We start from the raw sequence: 21,671 nt of genomic DNA, 5'->3' as shown, positions 1-21,671 counted from the left end.
TTTCCAGAGTGTCAGAGAGATCATTAATGAAGACCAGAAAAAGCACAGGGCCCAGAACACTGCCTTGAGGAAATCCAGCCTAAACAGGAAGTGGAGAAGAGAGAATTCCATTGAGGGCCACATGTTGAGTGCGACCAGAAAGGAAGTCTGCAAGCCATGCCTGGAGGTTTCCATGGATACCATATGAGGAGAGTTTTGTGAGCAGGGTGAGGTGCCAGACCGTATCGAAGGCATGAGATATGTCAAGGGAGACAGCTCTGATTTTCTGTTTGGCATTGAGGACCTCCATCCATTGTTGAGACAGCAGAAGCAGCATGTCCAGAGTTGAGTGACCTGGTCTGAATCCAAGTTGATGATCCGAGATCAAGCCATTGGAGAAGAGGAAGGATTTGATGTCAGAAGCGATGATCGATTCCATGACCTTGCTGATTATTGGGAGCAGGCTAATTGGTCTGTAGTTGCAAGGATCTGTTTTTGCACCTTTTTTGTGTAACGCTGTAATGTTGGCTGATTTTCAAGCAGATGGCAGATGACCTTGAGCAAAAGAGAGGGTGAAGAGAATAGAGAGAGGGTGAGATAGAGCGGCAGAGCAGGATTTTATGACCCGTGCGGCAGAGCAGGATTTTATGACCCGTGGGCTGATGCCGTCTGGTCCAGTTGCAGAATCAGAGTCGAGGTTTGACAGAAACTTATCCACCTTGTCAGGAGAGGAAGACACAGAGTCCAGGAGCAGATGGGTTCGACTGGGTAAGGTGGGTACAGAGAGAGATGGGTTTGGGACACAAGATGTTGAGGCAAACATAGAGTTGAGGCATTCGGCTTTGTCACTTGCGGTGTCAGCTGTGTCGCCATTTGAGGTAAGAAAGAGGATGGAAGGGGAACAACCACCAGAAACAGATTTGACCAGACGCCACCAGGATTTGGAAGAGGGAGACAGGTTTGAGAGTTCAGTCTTGAGAGTAGAGAGATATTGTTTCCTGGCTCTCCTAAGGGTAGACACACACTTGTTCCGAGCTTTGTGAAAGGAACTGAGATTGCCTTCAGTTGGATTATCCTTCCATGAGGTGAAGGTAAGTTGTTTCAGGGCAACTGCCTCATCACAAGATTCCATGTACCATGCACGGGAGGAAGGGTAAGACAACTGAAGATGAGATGGGATAAATCTGTGCATGAGAGAGAGCAGTTTACTTTGGAAGAATTCACAGGAAGAGTTGATGTCAGAGGCGTTAGAGATGGCAGACCAGTCCAGATGATTGATGGCTGCTTGAAGACCATGCCAGTCTGCCTGAGTGAAATACCAGACTCATCGATGCTGAGGAGGCTCTCTGAGAATGGCCAGAGAGATATCCACTTTAACAAGCAAATGATCAGAAGAACCGATTGGAGCAGAAGACCACAGACATTTTCAGGGAAGTTTGTCATAACCAAGTCTAGAAGGGAAAATGCACCGTTGACTGAGATCTGGGTCGTCAAGTTGACAGATTTTGGCAGTCCCAATGAGTCGCAGAAGTCCTTTGCTGAGATGCCATGGCTGGTGAGAGAGGTACCCACACCCAGCCACCTGGCATGATGGCAGTTGAAGTCCCCACATATGAGGAAGAGAGAGTTGGGATGAGTGGATAGAAGTTGGTCCATGTTGTCACAGCGAAATGTAAATGGAGTCATCACTGTTTGGAGGACAGTACAGAACACATATGAACAAAAGGTGGGAGCGGAGAGGAAGCTGTAGCCAGAGGTACTCCTGGGGGTGGGGTGGAGAGAAGGCAGTGCAAGGAGAGTGAGGAAGAGTTTTTTTTCATAAAGATAGCAACCCCACCACCAGGACGAGGATCAGGTCTATCATACTGGAGGAGGGAGTAACCAGGAAGAGATATTAAGGAATCAGCGACATCTTGAAGGAGGAAAGTTTCTGTTAAGCAGATTACCTCTGGTTTGTCAGAAGCAACCTGTATGGACAGATCAATCAGGTTTGAGCGAAGGCCCCGGATGCTTGAGATCCAAACCGTTAAGGAAGAGCGAGGGGGAGTATCGGGTGCAGGATAGGGGAGAGGAGGGGTAGGGTAAGATGAAGGGTGAGAGGGGGAGGTAGGGTCAGATGAAGGGTGAGAGGGTAAGGTAGGGAGAGCTGTTGATAGTGTGTCAGAGATAAGAGAAAGAGAAGGATGAGGAGGGGAGAGGTGAGGGGGGGGGGGGGGAGTTTTGAAGGGGAGGGGTAGGGGGAGTTTGGAAGGGGAGGCATGGGGGAGTTTTGAAGGGGAGGGGCAAGGGGGGAGATTTGGAGGGGAGGAGTGGAGGGGTAGTTTCGGAGGGGAGCGGGGGAGTTTATGAGGAGCGGTGTGAGTTTAGGAGGAGCGGTGTGAGAGGGGGAGTGTAGAAAGTGGATGATTAATGAAAAACGAACATTTATTTCGAAACTGGGTTTATTGTGATTTTCAAGTCAGACATTTGTTTGAAAATGATAGAGGAGGGGTGGATTGCAGGTGAGTTTCGAGAATGTAGGGAGGAGAACTGTAAGAGATTGAATTTTTTTGAAGTGGAATGAATTGAAGAGAAATTGAAAAAAGCCTTTTGAATAGGAATAAAAACAGTGTGTTGTAATAAACCACTGAATAAAACACTGCAGGGGAAAGTTTCAACATATTTAAATAATATTTAAACAAAACCGTGAAAAACAATCTGGGAAAAGTCCCTGAAGTGAGGACGTGGATTTGAGAAAGAAGGAGAAAGGGTTGAATGAGTATGGTGGAAACTAGAGTTGGAAAGGAGAGTATCGGTTGGAGAGGTGGAAGAAAAAGGAGATAAAGGGGGTGGGGCGAGACGACAAGAATGTGTCCGCAAAGAGAGAACAAAATAAGAAAGTTGTTTTTTTTTTGTTTTTTTTTGTATTTGAAACGTTAGACAAAGGGTAAGATGTTCGTGGGAGGTAGGGGGAGAAAAGAAAATCAAATAAACGAGCAATACAGCGAAGGAAAGAACTTAGATTTACAAAATTCCGACCGGGGAGGGGGGGGGGGGCGGTGGGGGGTGGAGCTTAGAGGGACCGGGTCGCACACGAGGTACGACACAGAAAACGATAATGATTAATTACACACAAGTTTGCACGAATTACAAAACCAAAACTGACTAGAAACACACAGTAACACATACACAATAAAATAACCAGTGGAAATTTGACAAAGACACTAATGGGAAAATACTTAACTCGATGTCATGGAGAGCTCGAAGTACGCTTCCTCGCCCGAGGAACCGCAAGCGGGGTGCCTCAATACCATTAACGTCACTTCAAAGTTATCTCAATAACCTCTTTGGTGTGAGTTTTGCTGTCTCCGATGCTGCTACTGCCAGCCTCTGAGTCCTCTTTTATGCCTCTGGCCACCTTTGGGGTTGTCCGTACGGGCTAAACCTCGTTTTTCTCAGCAACCACATGTCCAATTGAGACGAAACAATCAGGATAGGAGCAACGCCAATGCAGAATGTTTTTATGATAATTGTCATGTCATAGGTCACATGGCATAGCAGCCATCTTGGATTAAATGCAAATCATTAAAAAATATATTTCTCGGAAACCGCTGAATGGAAACATTTGAAACATGGCACATCGTCAAGTACTCCCAATGGGGAACAAAAGCATGATTATGATGACATCATCGGTGAAGTGGTATTGCAGCCATTAATGTTTTTAATTGAATGCCTTATCCTAAAAATCTGAAATTGCATGTACATGATCTCTGACCCATTTGTATTGAAATATTGAATTTATGACATCATAGGTCACATGGTTTGGCAGCCATATTGGATAGAAAAAACGAACCTTATCCGATCAACACGAAACTTCACAAATGTGATCCCCTACCCATAGATATGCATAGTGTACAATTTTGATGTCATATGTCACATGGTTTGGCAGCCATATTATCTTGAAAGCCAATATTAAAAATAAAATTCTTCTCTGAAAACGCTTCACCGATCGATGTGAAACCTGTCATCGTTGGTGAAAATGTGATACTTCAAAACAGCTGAAGGAATTTAAACCAAACTTGTTTATTTTTAGGACAGTGAACGAGGGCAAAGACCCATTGTCACGGGCAGGGACTGCACAGAGGCATATTGGCGACACAATCACATTGCTCCAGTTCATTCTTGTGAATGTGCCATTGCAGGAAGCCAGGAAAACTCGTGGCAGAACGAAATTGCAGAGACTGGGAAAGCATTTTGCCAGAAGTGCAAGTGTGTGTCTCGAAAGACGGTCAAAGGGATAATGCATCACTTCCTGAATTGTCAAGGCGTGAGTAAATTTGGCTGCAGGACTTTGTGACGTATATTACCGTTGCTAATCTTGAAGGCAGTTCTCTTTGCTACTGGTGCCTATACTGTAATTTTTCATAAACATATACTGTAATTAATTCTCAAGGGCCATTTTTTCAATGTCCTCTCTTTATTGCAAGTATCATCCTTCCAAAGTGTATGTCTATTTCCCACATTTCTGAGATGTTACTGATGCGTGTGTGCTCATACGCAGGTTTGGTTGCCGCACATCCAAACGCCTAACGTGTTTCCTGCAGGGCATTTTGGAATGTCCAAAGTGTATGAAAATCTTCAGGTCCAAGGCTGGTTTGAACTACCATGAGATGGTCGCACACAGCCAGGTATCTTCGCTGGGCATATGCGTGCACCACACCACCCCATCCCTCCGTGTGCGTGTGTACCTCAAATAAGATTCTGTTCCGTTGCTGCACACTTCCTCATATGTGTTTTGCACTGATATATTTAATTTGGAAGTGTATGTGTGTCGCAATTATCACCATAGCGTTTAAGTATCTGTACCCATTCCGGCAAGCTTAAAGGATTTGCGAGTAGAAAAGTAAAAGAGTAGGTAGCTAGAACGGCATTTGGTAGAGTTCATACCACCGCCAGTCTGACCAGTTTGTATTGTATCCCACTGGTGTGCTGGATCTGCACCCTGACCATAACTAAAATTGAATCTACTTGTTTTTGTCACCTAACCAAATCGTCCACCTAGTTTTGTCATAACCCAGTCAAACTTTTTGAGATATCCTCTTGTATATCGATTTTGGCCCCATCTCTCAATGGTGAAGAATCCCTTTAAAAATTCTAATATCCGGATCTGAATCCTCACCAAAATCGAAGCGATTCGTCCTTATCACACACCCAATCTGTCCACCATGTTTCGTCTGAATCCGTCCATAACCTTTTGATATATCCTGCTCACAGGCAGACAGACAAACAGGGGTAAAAGATAACCTCCGTCCACCTTCAGTGGCAGAAGTAACTCGGAATCATCCCAAATGCAAAGCCTATCTGCATCCGTTTTGTACTCTTGATGAAAACAACAACTAAACAATATAATGCAAATTTTATTCATTAATTTTCCCCATATTCTCATAACAAAGGGTTGTTGAGAATTTCATTTCAAAAGCTGAAATGGTAAAAACGTTTTGGCACACACACACACACACACGCACGCACGCACGCACGCACGCACGCACGCACGCACACACACACACACACACATACACATACACACACACACGTTCACTGATCGGGTTGAATGATGTATTCAAGTACGTATATTCGTTGGCCTTGTGCGTTATTACTTGGTAAAAAAAAATACATTTTTGACAAGTATGTTGATCACTCCGGTTTGTGTTTGTTTGTGTGTACTTGCCTACAGGTCACAATTTTAAACCGATCTTTATGAAACTTCACCAAATGTTAGAGTTTGTGGTCCGACAAAATCCTATATATATTTGAGGTCAAAAGGTCAACATAGGCCAATGGTCAACCACTTTTTTCAAATTTCTAAAATCCTCAATTTTCATGCGATTGACTTGAAATCTGAATAGGATTTACATATCGGCGAACTGAATTCAACCACCAACTATTTTGGAGATCAACATAGGCCAAATGGTCAACATAGGCCAGATTTCTAAAATCCTCAATTTTCTTCCGATTGACTTGAAATTTTAAGAGGATTTGTATACCTGGACAATGTATTCAACCACCAAGTATTTTTGAGGTCAACATAGGCCAAAAGGTCAACATAGGTCAAATTTCTAAAATCCTCAATTTTCATCTGATTGACTTGAAATTTTAAGAGGATTTGCATATCTGGTCATTGAATTCCACCACCAATTATTTTTGTGGTCATCATAGGCCAACAACTTATTTTAGGGACTTCGCAAGTATCGTGCTATGCACGACATATTTCTTGTTTATTTGTTTAGATGCAGGACCACGGACAGTAAAACCAGCTGGAGTAAACCTCCCTTTATGCTTTCTTTGCTTCAGCCTTTGGAAACTCATCCAGGGCAAGGGGGAGAAGGTGAAGATCGACAACATCTTGCTGGCCTGCTTCGCCATCTGGGAAAGCTCCGCTGTCGAAATGAGGTGACTTCAGTGTACATGCTAAAACATTTAAGGTTGATGCTGCTGGTAAACCTGCATCATGCACACATACCTTCTGCAAAGCAAAAGCGGCCTTAAAAATTGTGACGTGCTTAAGAATCCATTAATATTTTTATTTGTGGTGTTTTAATGATTCAGAGTGAGACCTTATGTATTAGTGCAACACCTTTTGGGCTTGCTGTATTTCATACTGCTGGAAGTTTGTATGCTCTTGTCAATTAATTTTAGTCCCAAGGTCTTTCGTCAAATTAATGAGGTCTTGCTTACTCGTGGTGGACTACTTAGTCTTGGGCTTATTTGAAATCTGATTAGCTTGGTTTGTTTGCTCCAGCAAACGATAGTTATCACTTAACTTTTTTTTTTAATGCTAACTTTAACATCTGGCAGTGGAGGAGTGTAAGACAGCAATCTTGCACTGTATATATATATAAATAACCACCTTTAGAGGCCATTTTTCCCTGCAAAGCAGGGGTTGGCCTTTTTCGGGAACCGTGGTTGTTGTTGTTTTTCGGTCCCCTTTTTGAAGCAATGTTTTACGGCCGGATGCCCTTCCTGACGCCAACCCTTTTTGCCGCCTTTAACGACAAACAGGGAATTACCAGTGAACTGGTACTCAATTAGCCGACCTCGGAAGGATGACAGGCTGAGTCAACCCCCCTGGCGTTAATTCAGCAATCGACCGGGATTCGAACCCAGGATCCTTGGATCCTAAGCCGGCACCCTAGCCGCTGGCCCAACACCAGGGTCTAGACAGCACTGTATTAAAATATATATAAAAATAACAAGACCCAATCATGCCCCACACTCATAACAGGAGGGAATAACCAATCGGTTCAAACCTAATCAATTACCCCCAGGTGGCTAGGATTCCTATAAATTAACTCCCATGCTCTTCCAACCAAAAAAGCTGCATAAAATAACGAAGAAAAACTACACATGGTAAGCCCTTTGCTGTTTCAAACTCTACCCAGGTTCCTCCAAAGCTGCAGACATTCACAAGTAGTATATGTATGATTAATTCAGTGCTACACACACCCCTCAGCCGCCAGACTGGTTTATCACTTGGTGGTGAGTCATCAGTGACAGCGTAGTCATAAGCGCGCACCACGGAGGCCCCAAAGCATGTAAATAACAAGATCCAATCACATATTTAAACCAGGTAACATGATGGGATGACCTTATTAATCAGGTTTTACAGTAGTATCACGACACCTTCACATAGGTACTTTTATACCGGGAGCCCAGACGATTTATTCATGTGAAAGACGGCAAAAGGTTTGACCTCACGGACACATGGGAACACCCCTCGGTATCTAACATATACATTGCTGCCGGGTTGGAAGTGCGGCTTCAACCCCCTAATGCACCATATAAGGGGCTGGAAAAATGACATTTATTTATATCAACGATGACAAGGGTAAAATCACTCAAATCTTCCTTTGGGGTCCCATGAATAATAAATGACCAATGACAGGAATTTTGGGAGCAGCCTTGACCTTGACAGCAACGCCCAACGGTGATGTAATTCAAAGGGTCCATACAATGACATTTATTTATGTGAAAGACGGCAAGGGTAAAATCACTCTCAAATCTTCCCGGCCTGAGGTTGTGAGATGGTTATCTAACACTAGCAGGGGTACCTAGTGTTGCCCGGTCTATTTTTTTATGGAGGGCATAAATAGCCCCCCCCCCCTCCCACCCACACTCACTAAGGATTGACTTGAAATCCTACATGAAACCTACATGAAACGTTTTGTAATTTTTTCAATTTTTTTTCCCCCAAAACACTCCCAGGCACTCACTGATGAACCTTTGAAAGTATGATGAAGATCTGCTCAGCCCTATCACTCTATTGCTGATGAAGATCCTATCACTGATTTTCACTCACCCTTGCCCATAGTGATGGTACTTCAAATAAGATAGAGAAGGCAACCCTTACGAAAGCCCTAGATAACAGACAGAACGCTGTATTCATGGATGTCAATTTTCCACGAATCAAGGCCACTCTAAGTGATGGCGGCAACATCCTCCATGAAAGCGTACTCCAGCATAGCAAGTCCTCATACGCAACCATGGCTCGGGATCTTTTGGTGAAAGTTTGTTCCAGCCAAGGATAACAAATCCAGCTCGTACTCTACAAATATCAGTCATCATCCATCAAAGATTCCGAGCAGAAGTTTTGAGGTGCCGATATTAGTCGGGTGTTCGTCATCACCTGGAAAGATCAGGCTCAGCATCAGAGTGGAATGCAGCTCAGGAACGGTGCCTTCAAGGAAGAGATTGCTCATTTCCTCATGCAGGAATGGAGTAACCCACAATACAGGTCAATCATTGGGAACAAATCTGTGTATGTTTCGCATGGTGGAAATTGTATGGAGATGAAGAATGATGAGAACGACTTGCTGCGAGTCGACAAACCAGATCACTTTCATGTTCGACACGAGGAAGCCGATACTCTCGTTGCCTTCCATGCGAGCAACATCACTGGCGGAAACATTCTGGTGACATCCTCCAATAATGACGTCCTCATCATACTTCTTGGCCTCGTAGAAAGGTCAGATGATATGTCCATAATCATGGACTATGGATCTGGCAACAACCGAAGATACATCGATGTGTCACATCTCGCTGCCCGTCTCGAGGAGAAACAACTCTGTCTCACTGAGGCCATGATTGCGCTTCATGCCTTTCATGCCTTGACTGGGTCTGAATTCACATCGTCGTTCTGCAAAAAGGCACGGTGAAGCCCTTAAAGTGTCTTGAGGCTGATCCAGTTCATGTTATGGCATTGTGGTCACTTACGTCTGACGAGATGGACGTCCCAGCCGTCACGTCATTTGTATGTTCATTGTATGGCTTCAAAACCTCCAACATAAATGAGGCACGATAACAGGCCTTCATGTGATTGAGTGTTGGAAAAGGGAAAAAGACACTGGACATAATAAAAAATATCAACTGTACGTCCCCACCTCCTTGTGCCACAACGCTTGAAAGTCATCTCAAATGGGCCCAGTTTGTCGCAAGAATGTGGAAGAGGGCCGACCAAGTCGATCCTACTGGTGGAGCAAGTCCAAAAGAGTACGGTTGGAAGGATAAAGCGAATGGCCTGGGAATAGAATGGTACTCGAGCAATTCAGTCCCAGACTCCTAACAACCCCAGTTGAAGATGAGAACGGTGTCTAAGCGACTGCTACGGAAGATTATGAAGTCGAAGCGGCCTCTACAGAAGATGATGAAGTCGAAGCGACCGCTATGGAAGATGGTGATTCAAACAACGCAGGGAGCGAGGGTAGTGGTGACAGCGAAGAAGAATAAAACATTGCTTGAATCAATGAAACTAGTATTGACCTTCTTTCTTCGTTGGCTTTTGTAAGCCTGGTGTTGGCTTAGCGGTTAGGGTGCCGGCTTGGGATCCTAGGGTCCTGGGTTTGAATCGCGGTCGATCGCTGAATTAACGCCAAGGGGGTTGACTCAGCCTATCATCCTTCCGAGGTCGGCAAATTGAGTACCGGCTTGCTGGTAATTCCCTGTGTGTCGCAATAGGCGACTAACAGGGTTGGCGGCAGGAAGGGCATCCGGCCATAAAACATTGCTTCAAAAAGGGGACCATGGTGCCCCGAAAAGGCCAACCCCTGCTCTGCGGGGAAAAATGGTCTTTAAAGGTGGTTCTTTTCTTCGTTGGCTTTCATCTGACACCTCATTCGCCTGTGCTGGAGAAAGATTCAAAATGACCAGTTGGATGACATGATACGATCTATTGCATCATCACATGGTCACTCACGACTTTGAAAATAGTTTTACTGTAAACTTTAGGTACCATTTCATATTAGTCAGTAAAACGTTAGTATGCTCTACCTGGCTTGGTTTCTAAATAAAACGACTGTCAAAGTGAAACTTTTTTTTACACTATGAGGGTGGATGACGTCACCTTTGGGGGTTTTTGTCAGGGTCAAGGCCACTCCCAAAATTCCTGTCATTGGTCATTTATTATATTTAGCAGACCTCAACGGAAGATTTGAGAATAATTCTACCTTTGCCATCTTTCACATAAATAAATGTCGTTTTCTGGCTCCTTATATGGTTTATCCTTGTGTTATATATATAGTTTGTACCTGATTTATGCACACATTTCTCCAATACAGTAGTTATTGTGCAACGTTGTATAAACGAGCGCAAATGAGGCATCCTGGAATTTGTGACTGATCACTGGAATTCTGCTGCGCTCGACGATGCTGTGTACATTCGGCATATGGTTCTCAGTCCATCTTGTGCACTGTAACTTTAATGGCTCGTTGAAAACACTGCCTCTCGATATGTTTTCATTGCTCTTCCCTTTTGCGGCAAAATACTCTTTTGGTCCGTGTAAGCAGAACAACACTACACCTGATTCAAACGTTGGGCATACAATCATGTATTGGTCCCCTACCGGTGTACACCGGAGGGGACTATAGGTTTGCACGCCGTCCCTCCGTCAGTCTGTCAGTCCGTCAGTCTGTCAGTCCGTCACGCAAAGAACAGCTTTCCGGACTTTTCTCCTAAACCCTTAATGCTAATGATTTCAAACTTGGTACATGGTTTCCTCATGATAAGTTACAGTTCAAGTTCGAAATTCACGACGTTTCGATAATTTTTGACAAAGTTATGGCACTTTGAACTCTGGTAATTTCCCCAACAGTTTTCCGGACTATAATTTGGAGTGCGGTAAGTCAAAGCTGCTAATATTCCTTGTTTTAATTCCAATTTACATTCTGTTTCCACTTTTAGTGAGAAGTAGGGGTCTGTGCAACCATTCATAAACTTTATTTGGTGCAAATCGGATAATTTTTAGCCAAGTTACCTCGGACCGTGAGTTGGTAATTATATAATTCACACAGTTTTCCGGACGACAGACTGCCGGTAGGGGACATGTATTGCAGCGCAATACTCAGAATGCTTGTTTTATTGTACCACCCTGTAGTGGAGGGGGTATTCATTTTTATGTTTGTTTTTTGCAAATGGGGCCGTGATGTCATGTGTTGCCATATGTGATGTAATCGTTATTTTCATTTTATGCCCCAATCACCAGGGCTGTGGAGCGCGCTTTCTCAGCATTTCGGGTTACCGCTACCACGCCGCTCGCTGTCAGCTTTCACCAGAGCCCCTCAAGGTGCAACCCCGAAGCACGCTCTGCCCTGTGTGCGGGAAGGAGTACCGTTCATACGCGGGATACAAATACCATGCTCGCAAAGCACATGGGGAGGTGACTATAATATTATATTGTTATTAATATCTGCCTATCGAATGTTTTAGAAACTCAAACTGCAGTGCCGCGTTCAAGTTGCATTTTTTTGTTTGCAAAAGCAATCAGTGGCATCACTTGATGTCATCATTGTGCATCATTTGAACTGATTGTCGCAGCACGTCGCACATGTCACTTTGTGCACCGGCTTATCCCAGAGGCTGCCACAGTAATGGGAGGTGATGTGGAACTAATTAATTTAGCCTTGAATGATAGACTCATTGACTCATTGCCTCAATAGAATGAATGACTCAAAAATTAATGTCCAAACTTGTTTCAGAAGACAATCGGCTGAATTTAATGGAACGTGGGAGATCTCAATTCACTTTTGCAAAGAGTATTACAAAACACTCACTTCAATTTCCATACGCAAATTCTCAGTAAGAGATCTCGTCAAAGTAACACATACAAGAACAGAATAAAATCTCCAAGCAGGCTCAGTACTCAACATTCAATGCAGGCAATACTAGACTGAGAATCTCAACAACTTTTCTGTTACACGGCTATTTATGGTTGTAGATGAAAGCGTGAGGGGTCAGGAGAGGGTCAAAAGGGAGGAGGGAAAAATAGATTTGGGGCCGAAGGAAAGATAACATTTCAGCATAACAGTCATTCGTGATCTCGCCATCCATTGGATTCATTCATGGCGTTACAGCCTCCTCCAGGTCGCTATCTCTGTATCTTTTCGGCCAGGGGTGTAAAATCAAACAGAGATTCTAGCTGTCTTGCAATATAAACAAAGCTCGCTGCTTCTTTAAGATAACGATATGCTAGCGTGACGGAGGACATCTGTTTTTGTCCCAATCTCCCGCCTGGAGAAAAGAGGAGTACAAGAGTTTAGATTCAGAGGGTTACAAGTTATTGTTACAAGATTCAGTTCTATAGTTTAAATCTTCAATATATAAGTTTACGTTTTAAATCCTTTTCCAAGGTAACATGAAATCCTATGAATATTTAATCAAAGAACTTCAAAACTAGTCGATGTGCCGATAAGTCAATCTTAGATGAGCAGGCACGTTGCCTCAAGGGTTTGCACATGGGCCAGCCCTGCGAGAGTTCCTCAGTTGCACAGATTTCAAACTTGTCCAAAAGCTCTTCAAACAAATAGTTTAGACTGCTGAATAAAATAGAATACACTTAATGCTGATTAATATATGCATTAATTAAGCAAGCAATTAAACAATTAAGACTTAAGTGTTTGCAACAACAGGTTTGCTCCAGGAAATCCATTCAATTACACAAATTACGTACGCAATTAATTTTTCTCCCACAGAGGCTACAGCTATTTGCCAGAGTTGAGACAACAAATACCATATTTCTTGGCATCCAAGTCAATACATTTTTCCCCGGAAGTCTGGACCTTGACTTGTATTCAAAATCGACTCATTCATGGTTTAAGACATTGAATTGTATAAATGAAAATACATTTTAAAATGTGATATTTTCTGAAATAAATTTTATAATTGCTAATTTATAACAAACCAGCGAGGTACCCATACTATTCACGGGTGTGAAGCCAAAAGCAAACAAACAATGCGGAAACGGTGATAAATTTCACATTCTTGTGCCACCTTTAGTCGCCCGTCAGACATGGACAGCAGGTTCGTGTAAGACTCGCATGAAAAACGTACCCAGTCTGAATGGTTCTATACCCAGTCAATGGTGAATCTGCATATGGCAAATCCGTGAATGTCACAGTTGGAGAGTAGAACCCCCCACGTCATTTCCTCTGATATTCAAACTCAATATGTCTATTTTCATTCCAATCAGCATCATTTCAATCATAAATTAATACTGTAACAAAATACTGTGTTATATCAAGAATTATATTGAGATATTATCAAAGCAGCCCATTGTCGTCATCTCTTCACTTCTGGATTCGGTTCACATCGGATCGATTTCAAAATCATAATTTTATTGAGGAATTTATGAAACCTCTTACCAATCTTACAACACCCGCTGGGACCCAAAAACGTTCCGCAGAAGGTTTGGCGCGGCTAGCCCAGAAACTGAGGGAGTAGTTTGGGGACAGACAGACAGACAGACACTCCTGTTTTATAATACAGATCATGGCCAGGAACATTTGTCAATTGGGCGAGCAATGAACAGTTAATCCGTTCACTGATGCATGCAAAACTCGAACGAAATAAAATAAAATAAAAATATATAAAATGTAAAAATAATAAATAAAAACGAAAAAAGTGACCTCAGTAGAGCGCACACCTCCGCCAGGCTGAACAGTTTACGTTTTGTATCCCACTGATAGACCAGATCTGGATCTAAACCCAAATCTAATCGGCTTGTTCTTATCACTTACCCAACTCATCCACCAAGTTTTGTCATAATCTGTCAAACTTTTTGAAATATCGTGCTGTATTTTGGCCAATCTCTTTTGGAGAAGATCATTGAAATATCTTTGTTGGCTAATCTCTCAATGGTGAAAAATCACTTCGAAAATTTAAACATTCTCGTATCCGGATCCAAATCTTCACCAAAATAAAATCGATTTGTTTTTGTCACACACCTAACCTGTCCACCAAATTTCGTCTGAATCCGTCCATAACTTTGTTGAAATATAGTGCTATGTATCATTTTTGTCAATATCTCTCCATGGTGAAGAAAAACTTGAAAAATTCAACTATCCCGAGTGGATCCGGATCTTCACCAGAGTCTAATCAATTCGTCGTTGTAACACACCCAACCTGTCCACCAAATTTCGTCCAAATCCGCCCTTAACCTTTTAACATGTGCTATGCGCAGTCAAACAGACCGGGGTGAAAACACAACAACCTCCGTGCACCTTCGTTGGCGGAGGTAATTATCCAACGAACGAGCGTTCACTCACCAATTGTTTGATCAACCCTTTCAATCCTAATCTTACGTTTGCATCCCTACTACGTCATCAAAATATGATAACAAACATGCTGAGAAACTATTTACATTCCTAATTTATCCAGAAGGTCATCCCACAAAGTAGTTGAAATAATAGCCACAAAACGTCGCATTAATATTCATGACCCGGGAAGTACTCTCGGCAGCAATGCGTTGAGTTTCAGGGAGCACCACTATTGCTCTGACGGTATCATAGTTGATTTTGCTTCATATTGCACTTCAAATCGACTTGTCTATGAGTGAAGGAATGAAAAATGGCTCACTGCTCAATGAAAGAAAATAAACCCTGCTCACTAGGCCAAGAGGGCTGTTATCTGTTACTTCCATAGGCCTAGCGTCCAGTCGTGAATATGTTGCCTCCAGTTGTCCAGAAATGCCATGTTTTAGTCCATTCACCTGAAAATATGTTGATAATGACTTGGGTCATGGAATGAATGCGGTGAAAGGCACGAGTGGTGTATGTAGATTTAATAGGTGTGCACTATATGACTGCTGGCAGCCCTGGGCGTGGGTTGGTATTACTGTTGTTCCTCCCCCCCGTGCTGTTACTTCTTTCATCCCTGCGACAGGGTTCCAATGAGGAGGTGGGAGCCGCGGGAGATGCTGAGAGTATGGGTGTGCCGGGTCGTCTGGGAGGGCCCGATCGCCGTCAGTCGGCCAGCGTGGCGCGCCTTCTGCTCAGGGAACTCGCCACAGATATGATCAAGGGGGATCAGAAAAACCGCAATGCCAGGGACGATCTAGTTCCAGCTAAAAAACTGGTCAGTTCTGACTCTTCTGCTTTGCTTCCTAAATCTGATTGTGTCTTCCTCGTGGAATGCACGACTGCTTTGGTTGTCAACTTGAGTTATTGGTGGTCTTGAGGACTTCTCTGATTAACCTCCATAGTTCTTGATGGGCCAGGGCAAGCGTTACGTCTCTCTTGTGTAGATGTTTATAGAAAGATTGCTTTGATCTTGAAGACCTTCCACTCGATAAGGAATCATGATAAACATGATGGCGTGTGATTCTTCCTTGTTACTTTTGGATGCCGTGATTGTGCCAAACTTCCTCCGCCCAGCTCCAGTACAAATGTCCTCCACGTCCTGCGTTTGGAGACAAGGCCCTTGCAACTTGGCGGAACATAGTACGGCGCTACGGCGTTGTCAACTGTCCCAATGCGGTCGGTACACATTCATTCCCTTGCTTTTGTTAATTACTGCAAATACAAATCGTCATATTTTTGCTGCATGTTGGTTTAACCAAACACGAGGAACCTCCACTCCTCAAATGGCCGAACGTATAGCTGTAGCTGTACCCGTCTTCCTGACGGTTCTGACTAAGGTTCGTCATGTTTGTAGTAGATGGAGACTTGACGTCTTTCAGGCGAAATGTGTGAAACCTGCAATATTTTTAATAGTCCCGTTTATTTTGATGCGAGTGAGCCCATTTTTGAGTGAATGAGAAAAACAAGGCACATTAAGTGAGTGGATACTTAATGAATGTCATTTGACTCTCAGGGCTGTAGTGCAACGTACACAAGTGTATCGGGGCTCAAGGCCCACCTGGGATCGTGTGACAAGGTATTGCTTTTATGCTACCCATAATGACACCACATTTATAGGATGTTTGTCATGATAAACCTGTCATGATTTTTGTCATGGGCTCGTGGAAGACCCAGAACACAGAACAGAAAGAACACAATATAATGCGAGAGAAACACAACAGCAGCGCCAACAGAGGGAGATGGAGGAGGAATAATGGGCGAGGAAAAGAATAAGAGTATGGCGAGGGGTAGAGGACACGGGGTGAGCATGCTGGGTACAAGCTCAAACTTCCTTTTCTCTAATGGCTTTATCTCAGATCATCATAAGTTTGCATTCGGCCAACCTTGGACATGCTGCCTCTACTCTCCCAACAATGGATGGAGGCCCAGGATGTCGGACATTATATCAGGGCCGTGTCTCTAAACATATCTCAAGCTTTTGACCCAGTATGTCGTCCTGCCTTGCTCGCCAAACTCTCTGCCTACGGAATCCAAGGCCAACTCCACACGTGGCTTCCAGACTTGTGGCTCTCAACGAAATGCTTTCATCTCCTCTTCCTGTCAAGGCTGGAAGTTCACCAAGGCAGTGTTCTGGGCCCAGTACTATTCCTGATCTTCATTAATGATCTCTCTGACTCTCTGGAAAATCCTCTTTATCTCTTTGCCGATGCGACTCCACCTTCTGCCGTGACATTCCTCATCTTTTAGATAGTTTGGTAGCAACCTCCTCCCTCTCTTCCGACCTTGACAAAAGCACACACTGGTCAAACACTTTGAATATGTCTTCCAATCCTGAGAAATCTTTCTCCAAAAGGACCGTTTGGCAATCCCCTCTTCCCCACTCACTCATCTACTTTCTAAACAATACTGTACTTTTGAAGACTTCCCACAAGCCAGTGAGGGGTGTCACTTTAGTCGCCGACAAACAGACCATGCGGCAGGTAGCACTGGCTCACATCTCACCAGTGGCATATCCAATGACTAACCTGACTAAATATTATGTGTCGTGCAAAGTCGTTCCTTGGCACACCTGAACTATTATCCACCTACAAGGCTATTATCTGCAGCTTGATGGAAGACTGCTCTTCCCTCTGGGGTGGCCCTCCTGCTTTTCATCTTGCTCAGCTTGACACCATGAAAACCAAGACCTTCAATCTCCCCTCATTGGAATCTCCTTTGAAACTGAGACGACGGGCCTTTCACTTCGCCATCGTAGACACGTTTGTGGTCTTCTACCGCCTCCTTTCTGGTCTTGCACCCTCGGCCCATTCTGACTCTGTGCTTTGTCCCCTCTCCCCTCAACCCCTCGCCCCCGAGTTATCTGCATGGCACACGTGGTCCACAATCAACCTGCTTCTGTTAAAACTCCCAAAATCCAGAATCACCACTCATTTGTTCCTCTTTATCCCCACCTGTGGAATCTCATCCTTCCCTCCAGATATTTGGACTGCCACTGGTAACATGCACACCCCTTTCTAAATTTCCAGTTTTTCCATCCTGAGAGTTTGCTTCTGTATTCATCTCGACAGACCCACACATCCTCTCCCCTATCCTCATTCCCAACATTCGAATATCCCTTATTTGCCCATCCCCTCTATTTTGTCCTTCAACCCTGCTGCTGCCCCCTCCCCCCCTGCCCTTCTCTCTTTCTGCTGTTCCATTTGTTCTCTTGCGTCCTGATCTGTTCAGTGTTCGAGCTCTTCCACGAGCCTTGACTCTGTATAGAATATATTTATTTTTTATAATATATTGTATGCACATTGTTTACGATTTGATTGTTTTCATGTCCTACAGCCATGTCCGTTTTTACGTTGCATGCCATGTCAATTAGCCTTCTTGCTCATCACATTTGTTTTTTTTTGTATTTGATTAGCTGTACCTGTTGCCTTAGGGGAAGTATGCTGGCAGCAAGTACACGTGCTTGCTGTGTAATAAGCAGTTTGGATCCGAGAGTGGGGTGAAGTACCATATTACACACACCCACGGGCAGGTGAGCACGATGCACACTAATTAATCAATCATTCGTTTGAATACGTTTATCCCGAGCTCTTTCATTACTTTTTTTTGTTGGACACAGAACTGGTTCAAGGAGATGATGAACAAGCCGAAGAAGAGTGCCGAACGAGCAGCACCATCCGAACCCGTCCTGACCCGAAAGGACGGTCGTCTGCGACAGCTCACCCCGCTCCCTTACGACGATTCTGAAGAGGTGGATTTTGCTACCAGTGCCCTCACCGAGACGGTCTCTGTGCCAGAGGAAGGTGAAATTATTGATGTCCAAGGCCACAGCCTTGTAGAGAGGGAGGTGATCCTTGGCGGCGATGGTGAAAGTATAAAAATGGATGACGGTGAAGTTGGGGACATCGGAAACGTGACGCTCGTGACCCTTGGTGTAATCGACGATGGCTCCGATGAACTCGGTACCGTGGAACTGAATGCCGAAGAGGTTGTGCTCAGAGTGGAGGAGGCGGTTGAGATCAAGTCGGAGATCGTTCATGAAGCCAGAGATCCAACCGCATTCAAGAAGCGGAGTCACTGGCGCCAGGTGTGATGTTGCTGCAAGGTCTCGAGTAATGCGACCTTCGCTCCATGCATCACGTGTTTGTTAATTTTTTTTTCTCTTTGAGTCATTGTAAGCTGTTTCCAGGGTAGTTTTTTTTTTCTTTTTCTATTTATCTTTTTGACAAGCGAGATCACGCATTCCCTTTTGCGTGAAAGGCGTTTCAAAAATCTCTTCTGTGACTGAAAAAATAAATTCTCCACGTTGAGGCTCAAAGAGAAATGCCTTTGTTAGGAGAGAAGATTGTTTCTTGTTAATTCGGAATTTTTTTCATAAACCAACTCCATTGTCATCATTTCCAGTGTCATAAATGTAATGAGAGCCGCTGTGCAACTCTCAAGAGCAAAAGCTTCCCCCTCTTCATCCCTCCCCCCACACCAAGGCCAAAGATGCTTTGATGTCCGCATCTATATTTACCGTTCTTTTATGCCAGCCATTTCTCCTTGTTCAGTGTCAAACAGCTGCCCTCTTTGTCTTACGGACTTCTGATGGGTTGAGAAGTAATATTGAGCAAGGCAATAAAAATAGCGACACGGTGACGGCAACTGAGAAATGGAGCCACCGCCGTCATTTCACTTTTCTGTTACCACCCAACAAGTTATGAGTGAGCATTGCATTTGCGGAAGCTCATTGAGCATTCTAGCGTCCCAGTGACTCCGTTGCATTGTGCAATTTTAATCGTGTACGCTCGTTGCTGGTACATATATGAAACCCGTTGACGTACATTCAGACGTAGGACGGTGCCTTCAAAACTATGTCGGTTCCAGCTCGACTCAGAACGCTCTAGCGGTAGATGTTCGTGTCGTAATGGGGTCAATTTTAAACTCCTGTGAACTTTGTGATTATTTTAAATATTACATGGAAATCCAAGTTGTCTTTGACAGGAAGAGAAACATTCAAAGCAGTCCCTCAACAATTTGGCAGAGTATGACGCTATTGCCAGGTAGACCCGGACAGCATCCCTCTCTGACGATCTGGACAAAATAAGCAACTGGTCATCTCCCTGGAGTGGATGCATGCAAGATACATCACATGTCCTTTCGTGCAAGAAAGACGTATTCTCAGTTTTTTCTCCATAAGCACCAGCAGGCAAATCAACTCATTAAATTTTGTGGTCAGTGTCTGTGTGAGGTACCATCTCAGGTGCTTCTAGGCCTCACTATTAGCTACAACCTGTCATGGTCGATTGCCACCTCAGAATTATCCACATGGCCAAATACTTCCTCTGCCAACCTCAGTTTTGCAACGGTATGCAAAGCCTTCATCCAGAGCCTCATGGAATATGGATCCCCACTGTGGGCCAGAACCGCTTCTTCACATATTCTCCCCTTTTTGCGGCCCTGAAATTTATAAGGCTTTCCTTCCCCATCATTGGAATCTCCCATCAGGAAGCTGAGTGGCAGGGTCTCTTCTTCCATGAGCCTCGACACCTGTATAGATCGAAAATACCTGCGTTGCAGAAATAACACCGTACCTCTCGCCAAAAATAAATAATCTTTGGAGCAGGTCAGAGGAAACATCCTCCCCCTGTGGGGCCACTGGCAATAGTGCTCAACTATCATCCCATCCCCACTGTCCTGTTGGTTCAACCTTGCTCTTCCATGGGCGTCACTTGGAAATACGTAGACGTACAAACTGGTGGACGTAGGGAGGAAATAACTCAAACGTACGATCAGATCACTTCCTGCTCCAAGATACGACTCGTTTTGAAACGTTGGAGCTGGGCGTTGAAACAGAATTGCTTCTCTCTGTACTTTGTTTTCTGTATTGAGAAACTGTGTGAGAGACCCCAGGAAAGACTTCTTGCAAAACAGAGAATAGATGAGTGAAAAGAAGCGGCCTCCCTCGTTTACTTGTAGAGAACAGGCCTTGCTCATTTAGTTGTAGAGAGCAGGCCACCCCCCTCGTTTACGTTTGTGCAAAATGATTGTGATTTTAATGCAGTTCCAAGTACTTGTTTGTCTGAAAGGTTGATCCATGGTAATGATCAGAAAAGCTACGATGATCAAATATACTTGTACTGCTTGATATAACATCTTCCTTCTTCCTCGTCATCTCCTTATTCTCCCCCTCCACCCCATCCAACCCCCTTTCTCATCGTACGTTGTTTGAATTTGAATCCTTGCATTTTATGACAAGTTTTCTTGGAAAGAATAACAAAGGCATGTTTTTTTTATTATTATATAAAGCCATTGAAGTTTATTTATTATTTTTTTTCTTAATACTTTGCCTGTAGCACCGTTTCAACTGTACATGTAAATAGTGAAAGCCTAACTCTGCAGGTAGTGGTACTTTCGTTTTAAGAGCATCTGCATGCTATTTATGCACTGGGTCTGGGAAGCGGTAGACGTTTAGAAATGGAAAGTGCGTTTAAGAAAAATCAGTTCGGACGGAAGGAAACCAAAAATGGAGCGGATGATCGAAGAAGATGGAAAAAGGAATCCTTTTGGAATGTGCATTGCGGAGCCAAGAGAGCCATATTTGCGTATGCAATATTTAGATGATATGCATAAACGAAACAGCGTGTTCTTGCCGGATCATCGTGATAGCAGAAATTTGCTATTTCAAGGGATATTTTAATTCATACGACACTACAAGGCCAAACGTATGTGGACCCCCCCTTATAATTAGTGGATTCCGCTGTTTCAGCCACACCCATTGCTGACAGGTATATACAGTCACGTGAAAAAGTAAGTACACACCATGTAAAGTTTTGACTTTTTCAACATATTTCAACATACAGCTATTTGATCTTCATTTGAACAATATTGATAGATAAAGGTGATATAATATAACAAATATCATGAAACATTTACATTTTGTAGTCCATTGTATAATTTAAAAAAACATAAATGCAAATTTCGCATGTGGAAAAAGTAAGTACACCCTTGGGTCTAATAGGTGGTATTGCCCCCTTTGGCAGAAACAACCTCAAGTAGGCGTTTCTTATAACTGTCTACCAGTCTCTGACATCGACTGGGAGAAATTTT

At 43.7% G+C, this 21,671-nt stretch overlaps 1 protein-coding gene across 2 annotated transcripts in view; it reads left to right on the top strand.

The window, feature by feature from the left end:
• The window catches only part of LOC137427675 (zinc finger protein 512B), a 36,511-nt gene extending 15,628 nt beyond the window's left edge, over positions 1-20,883 (top strand). For both annotated transcript variants that reach the window (XM_068117310.2, XM_068117311.2), the window contains exons 6-14: positions 4,161-4,285; positions 4,563-4,646; positions 6,310-6,408; positions 11,492-11,665; positions 15,166-15,357; positions 15,657-15,758; positions 16,096-16,158; positions 18,013-18,111; positions 18,199-20,883. In XM_068117310.2, the coding sequence (XP_067973411.1) occupies positions 4,161-4,285; positions 4,563-4,646; positions 6,310-6,408; positions 11,492-11,665; positions 15,166-15,357; positions 15,657-15,758; positions 16,096-16,158; positions 18,013-18,111; positions 18,199-18,672 (1,412 nt within the window). In that variant the 3' untranslated portion in view covers positions 18,673-20,883. The remainder of the gene's footprint in view (positions 1-4,160; positions 4,286-4,562; positions 4,647-6,309; positions 6,409-11,491; positions 11,666-15,165; positions 15,358-15,656; positions 15,759-16,095; positions 16,159-18,012; positions 18,112-18,198) is intronic.
• Positions 20,884-21,671: the final 788 nt, after the last annotated feature.

This window comes from Myxine glutinosa, chromosome 5, assembly GCF_964187855.1.
Source record: "Myxine glutinosa chromosome 5, kmMyxGlut1.1, whole genome shotgun sequence".
Taxonomy (NCBI): Eukaryota; Metazoa; Chordata; class Myxini; order Myxiniformes; family Myxinidae; genus Myxine; species Myxine glutinosa.
This window is presented reverse-complemented; position numbering and strand designations above follow the sequence as displayed.